At 37.4% G+C, this 7304-nt stretch overlaps 1 protein-coding gene across 1 annotated transcript; it reads left to right on the top strand.

Moving 5' to 3' along the window:
* Positions 1-355: 355 nt before the first annotated feature.
* LOC140334728 (olfactory receptor 1G1-like) lies at positions 356-1276 on the top strand. Its single transcript, XM_072416968.1, has one exon. The coding sequence runs from the start codon at positions 356-358 to the stop codon at positions 1274-1276; it is 921 nt and encodes a 306-aa protein (XP_072273069.1).
* The last annotated feature ends 6028 nt before the right edge of the window (positions 1277-7304 follow it).

Below are 7304 nucleotides of genomic sequence, written 5' to 3'. Positions count from 1 at the left end.
GGGTAATGATAATGAAAAAACTTTTAATATTATAAGGCATAAATCTAGATGTTCAATTGATTTAGATACAAGATGATTGTTACTGATGATTGTTACTGCTTTGGTAATCATATATTGACTAGCCTAAAATATCAGTAATAAAATATTGCATACTTTATTATTATCAGTATTTGTAGTTTTTTTAGATCTCTTTATGTTTGAAAATGTCTTATTTCTATAGTGTAGATACAGATTAATGTTTTTTGAAACTATATATTCAAACTAAGCGATAGTCAAAATAATCATCATTACAATTTTGTATGTTTTTTAACTTTAAAAAAGTACATTCTCCTGCAGAATAGCATAGCAATATCCCATGGAAAGCAATACTTCTATACCAGACTTCCATATTTTACCATTCTATGTGAATGCTGACAATAAACTGTACATATTCAGTATTATCTTCTTTTTCTTCATTTATTTGATTGGAATTCTTGTAAACCTAATTATCATTATAGTGATATGTCTGAGTCATCATTTGCACACCCCAATGTATCTATTTCTCTGTAACTTATCCATTATTGATTTATGTTACACAACTATTACTGTTCCAAAACTCCTCTACATCTTACTGTCTGGGAATAACACCATATCTTTCTCACAATGTTTCATCCAGATGTATTTTTTCTTTCTAGCAGGAGTTACTGAGAATGCAATTATATTTATAATGGCATATGACCGATATGTTGCAATTTGTCACCCTTTAGACTATCACCGTATACTGAACAAGAACATCTGCGTAATAATAATAATAGTCACCTGGATCAATGGTTGCTTACATTCTTCTTTGTTTACCAGTTCCATCTTGAAAATGTTCTTCTGTTCTTCTTTAACCATTCACCAGTTCTTCTGTGATGCTAAAGCTCTCATTAACATTTCCTGTGGTGGGACCAAAATGTTTTACATTGTCATGTATGTAGAGTGTTTAGTTTTTGGGCTCATTCCAGTAACGTGCAACTTGATGTCATATGTAAAGCTTATCAGAGTGATACTACATATTAAATCTAAAGATGGCAGAAGAAAAGCCTTCTCCACCTGCTCATCCCACCTCACTGTCATGGCCATCTACTATGGATCATGTGTATCTGTGTATATGATTCCACCGTCAGCTCACTATGACATACTGGAACAGATCCTAACAATATTCTATACCACAGTGGTTCCTATGTTGAACCCTCTAATATACAGTCTACGAAACAAAGAAATAAAGAGTTCTTTGAGTAAATTATTGTCCTAGTAATTGTAAGACTATGGAATGTTCTGTTCCGGAGACAGCTATGTGAGGTGGCATTTTTCATTCTGACGTGTTTCTGTAACAAAAAATATGGGGAAATCTGCTCAAATGGGGGTACAGACAGTAATACACAACTTATGGATGTTCCAGTCTTGTCAAACTGAATAAATAAAACACAATAAAAGTCTATTTGTATCTGAATATTGGTGAAATGGAAAAATGTGGTATAAATGGAATTTAAAGGATAAATTCATGAAGTATTTGGTATAGTGATGGGTGTATCTTCCCAGGTTCAAACTGACAAGGGTACGGGGGACCCTGTTCTTTTGTGGCAAACCCAAACTTAAAGGTGAATCCCCCTGAAGTGTAAAAGGAACAAATCTTTGTAAATTCTGACCATGGTGAGCCAATCATTGACATGAAGGCCATGTACAGATGAAAAACAAACTTAAACACACGTAGAGTCTTTTCTAGGGTGACATTGAAAATACAAAAATCCTTCAACTCTTTTACTGCCAGTGATGCATGCAATGAAAAGTAGTACCTTCTAAATGGTGATAGGTTTTCCCCTACTAACCCCTGCTTGGATCCAATGGGCAGGTCTGGGTATGGGTACCCATCACAGGCAGTGCCTATTTGGGACACCAACCACAAAGATCTATCAATATAAATAAGAGATATCCCAGTCCCAGAGCCTGGAGCTATGAATTTATATATGTGGTAAACTTTATGTTTCTAACCAGTGACTGGCAAAGGGAGCCATCTACAAATCCAAAAAAAAAAAAAAAATAAACATGCGTGGGGAAAGGGTCTTTTTTGTGTAGCATCAAGGGTAACAATGAAATAACACATTTACTGCCAGTAAGGTGCACCATGAAAAGTAGGAGCCCCCTTGCCATATTTTAGAATGGTGATAGGTTTTTCTTTGCTATCTTACTACTTTGATCCAAAAGGCAGTTCTAGCTGACACTAAAATGAGGAAAATAAAGGAACCTCATGGACTACTTGGTATAAAGAATGACCCACTAGCCTACCTGTTGCAAGTCTTCTGTCTAAATAGTCTTTGAGTGTATCAGAAGGATTTAAATGATGTTTAACATTAAGATCAATATCTTCAAGCATTATCACCTTTTGCCACTTCTTTGATCCTCCCCCTTGCAGGTAAACTTGTTTTATGTCTCCAAATGTGTGAACTATTAATGTGCTCACAAATTCTATATCTACTGATTTTGCAACTAAATCTTTCCTGAAAAAATTAATGCAGGGAACACCTGCTTTATGTTACCTAACTTGTAGACTTTTACCTGTTCACATATTCTCCAGCTACTGCACATTTTCCTAGCTACCAGGAGCTAGCTACTTAGCTAAATTTATTTTTACAGAAAAACACCTGCCACATATCTACAAACAGGGCCGGATATTCCACAAGGCCAATTATGATTAGGACAGCATAACCACTAGGGTGCATCATTATAACATCTCCTTGTGGATCTGGAATCTGTTGCAGCTGCTGACCAACAAGTTCTGCTCAGGGTGACATTTATACTGAAGGTATTCCTCTTCTTCCATTCCCTTATCCTTCTCAATGCCATCTCTCTTCGCTCTCCCTCCCTCTTGGGATCTTGGACTCTCGTAAGGTCCTTAACTCTCTGCAATATCTCATTGATTGGAAAGGTTTTGGACCAGAGGAGAGATGCTGGGTGCCAACCTACCATGTACATGCGGAAGAACTTGTGTTGGAATTTTACCGGGATTACCCGGAGAAACCCCGACATGAGGGTCCTGAGGCCCCTCCTGAAGGGGGGTAGTGTAAGGAACTTACCTGTCCAGCGAGCCCGCGGCATCCCTGGGGATCACAGCCACAGAGGAAGACACCGCTGCAGCAGGCAGCATGGCCGAGGCTGCTGCCCTGCTCGCAGCGTGTCTCTCCCTGTAGGCGGTGGGATTCGTTCTAGCCGAACTACTGTTCGGCCAGGCGGCATCCCCAGCATCCCTATGGATGTGATTACAGAAAGGCCTGTTCTCAGCACTCCTGTGGATGTGCAATGTAAGGCATGCTGTGGGAAGAGGTGCGTGCGCTACCACGCATGCCTCTTGTACCCCCTAGAGGCATGGCACTTGGCTGCCTCGGAGCGAAGCGGGACATACTTGGTTTGAATTTCCTGCCACAAGGGATTCAGTTATCCTCTAATCAAATGGCGCCAGGTGGAGCAAGGTCATTGGGCACTCTGGCCATTTATGGAGAACCTGTCCTGTACACCATTACCCGCTATAAGCCTCTGTGCGTACATTGTGCTTGGGTGCGCTCTCTGTGTCAGTTTATATTAACCTGTTTTGTCATTACCATAGCGACCTGGTCTGATACCTGTTTCTGCTTGAACTTCGCCTGCCTTGACCTTGGATTGTTCCTGACCTGTCTCTGCTTTACCCCTCTGTGCCGCGCTTATTGGACTAATCATCTGTGATTAACCCTGTCTTGTTTTATGATTACCAATAAAGCTTGACAAAGGATTCTTGGAGTTAGCTGTAGTTTGTGTGCCCAGGCGCATTTCAGACACAGGACAAAATTCACATACTTTTTCTTTGCCACTTTCTTGCACAGCAGCTCCCCACTTCCCCCAAGTCTTGTTCCTTGTTCAAAAATATTTCTTTATATTGATGTCAATGCAATATGCCCAAAAATTGCTTCAAACTCAAAACTGACTTTCTTGCTACCAGTCTCTACTACTTTAGAAAATCTCCCAGTACTGCAGAATGTGCTGTATTTACAACTTGCTATGTATACCAAAGCCCATTCCAAGTCTTGGGATTATATTTCACACATGTTTAAATTTTCAGTTCAAGTTCTAATTTCTTTATAGCAGGTGACTGACCCATATCAAGGGAAGCACCAATTGTGAGCCACATTTGTACCAACTACAAAGTAGTAGTAGCAAGGCAATAAATTGTGGCATATATTGCGGATGGTTTATAAAGACTAAAGGTTTGTTATTTTTCAAACTGTAGGTTCATTAAATTTAAAGCTGAATTTGTATTGACTATCCAATTATATAAAACAAAATTAATGTATTTATGTTGTATTTACATCCCAGCTTATGTGGCTATATATGAGTAACTATTTTAACCTCCTAGCGGTTAAGCCCGACCTTCGTACGGGCAAAAAAAAAATGGCTAGGATGGTTAACCCCGAGTTTTTTCCCATCCTTACTTACCTGGTCCCGCTGTGCTTATCCAGCGTCGTGTTCGTGTTCCAGCGTCGTCCTCCGTTGATCGTCGTCCGTCGATCTCCCTCTCCAGCGTCGGGTGCCTTCGTCGGGTGCCAGCGGGACCGGTAAGATGCCGGCCGGCTTCTTACCTGGACCCGCTGATCGTCCACGTCCTTCTTCTTCCAGTGCCGGATGATCTCTGAAACGAGAAGCCGTCCGGCGGACAAAAAAAAAACGGACGGTTTCTCCCTGCGTGCGTGATGACGTCGGCGTGTGTGCAGGAAATTCAAATTGAAACTCATTCAAACATTTTGTATTTGATTGGATACAAACTTGCGTATCCAATCCAATACAAAATAATATAAAATTAATACAAAGTACATAACTGGTAAATTCAAACGCTCATTTTGTATTGGATTGAATATAAACTCCAGCATCCAATCCAATACAAAAAAATAAAAAAAATAAAATAAAAGTAAATACATTTTTTATATTCATATTATCTACTAGAACCCCTGTTCGGACATATTTCTGTAAGTTACAGGTCTACAATTTAAAAAAAAAAAATTTCATGAAAAACAGTGGATCACTTTTGGTACAGAAATCTAGACCTCAGTGTAACGCTCAGGTGGTTAAAACATGATGTGAAAAAGGCAAGTAACTATTTTGTATATGCAAGTAAATATTAACCCATTCTGAATGATATTTTTATATACACATTACATACACAATTACATGATATATTACCCAAGATTCAGCCAAGATGAGTCACCATATTACGGAATACAACAGTGTAAAATTGGTAAATTATTACATGAGTGAATGTCACATATTTAAAGGAAAATTGTCAACGGACTCAGGAACAAATTCTGTTATTGTTCAAAGCACTGGTCAAGGTGAAATCCACACTCCCCCATATGCTCCAATTTACAAAAAAGAAAAAAAATGCATTTTATACATTTTTGCTCAAGCAATTGGACTTTTCAAATAATTCTAACTAACGTTAATCTATAGAACAGCTATGTGTTATGTTTTTTGTTTCTTTTAATCTTTTTTTTTTTTGGTACATTAAACACCCTCACCTCTCACCTACCATAAGAGGATGTTAAATACAAAAGTAGGGGCATTAGATTTGCACTTAACCTAAAAAGTCAGAAGCTATAGATTTAAATGCTAAAGGTTAAAAAAGCTGCCCATGTCGGAATTTTGGTGTAAAGGTTGTTTTTTAAGTGCAAAAAATACATGAAATTGAGTTTCAAAAAGTTTAACAATTTTTAAAAAAAGACAAGGTAAAAACAAGAATTCAAGAAAAAAAAAACGATATATGTGAAGATTTGTAGAAAAATGAAAAGACCCCTAACTATGGGTAAAACCATGTTGCTCTGTATAATACCCCTATTGATGGATAAATACAGGCTTGCAAAGCTGTCCATTACATATGTACATAGTTCTATATTATTTCATTTGTAAAAGTAATAGATGTATTACTTGAGATATTTCTATACTGTTCTGTTTTGCTAAGAGAATATGTAATATTAAATGTTATAGATTTACATGTACATGTAAATGTGTATACATGTACAATAATAGGATGAATATCTTAAATATTTCTTATCTTATATTGTGATTGTTCTGTTGGTGGTTTTTGTGGTGACTCTAGGTAGTGCAATTACTGATTAGCATTAAGAAAAGGTCACTAATGTAGGATTGTTCAATTTGATAAGTATCAATCACTTTACACAGATAGCAGGAAGCATTATTGGTTTGGCAATGACCCGCTTTGTGTCTTCATCCTCAGCCTGACCCCATAGATGTCTCCAAAACTGCTACAGGTAGTGTATGCTTAGTAGTGGTGTTCTTGGTGTTCTCCTTCTGGCTGTTACTAATAGTTTGCTGAATTAAAGAAGTTTAATTTGAATAGAGAATCTACCATTGGGTGCTGGTCTCCTATGAGTATAACGTTTGTTGCCAATCTTATTTCAATCCAATGATGAAATGTTAAAACTTGCACAATGGCCATGATTTATTAAAGCTCTCCAAGTCTGGAGAGAATAGACTACCATGTGAGAACCTGGGTGTTCCAGTAAACCTGGAATGGATTTCTTTAAAATAATTTATTTTTTGGCAAATGTTCCACCATGATAGTTTTCCTTCTCCAGTCTTGGAGAGCTTTATTAATACAGACCCAATGGGTCCAATTTTTTAAAGCTCTTCAAGGCTGGAGAAGATACACTTTCATCAATAAACCTGGGGGATCCAGCAAACTTGAAATGGATCTGGTTCAGGATTGAAAACATTTGCTAACAAATCCATTCCAGGTCTGATGTATCATCTCTAGCCTTGGACAGTTTTAATAAATCAGGCCCCGTATGTCATCAAATCATCGGTAAGGCTGCCACTAATTGCATATTTTTATTAAATTTATTTTGCCTCTGTGTAATTGAAAATATTTGCTGTGATTTTACATGGTGAGCAGTCAAACTTTGAAAAAACTGAACACTTTTATTAACAACAACTGGAGAAAATAGTCTGTGATTTTACTTTTTTAATATTTATTTCATTTTTTAACTTCCCGATTTTCTCCAGTTAGCATCAGCAAAAAATATGATATTGGCACATGCTGTGTGTGCCCCTTATCTTGTCAACTTAGTTTCACTAATTGGAAGCAGGAGAAAATCTGGCTTAGGAAAAACAGTTCACCCTTACATAATTTCTTTTTTCACCTATCAATTTGCATAATTAGCAGTAGGAGAGAATCCAGCCTTGGGAAAAACCATATTACCCTTTATAATTATTTTTATTTTTGCTTTGCCTTTTTTGCTTCC

This window comes from Pyxicephalus adspersus, chromosome 7 (genome assembly GCF_032062135.1).
Source record: "Pyxicephalus adspersus chromosome 7, UCB_Pads_2.0, whole genome shotgun sequence".
In the NCBI taxonomy this organism is placed as follows: domain Eukaryota; kingdom Metazoa; phylum Chordata; class Amphibia; order Anura; family Pyxicephalidae; genus Pyxicephalus; species Pyxicephalus adspersus.
Note: the sequence above shows the minus strand (reverse complement) of the source record. Positions and strands in the feature narration are given on the sequence as shown.

What these genes read in the sequence shown, in the direction of transcription:
- LOC140334728 (XM_072416968.1), top strand. Translation starts at nt 356, where the DNA reads ATGGAAAGCAATACTTCTATACCAGACTTCCATATTTTACCATTCTAT.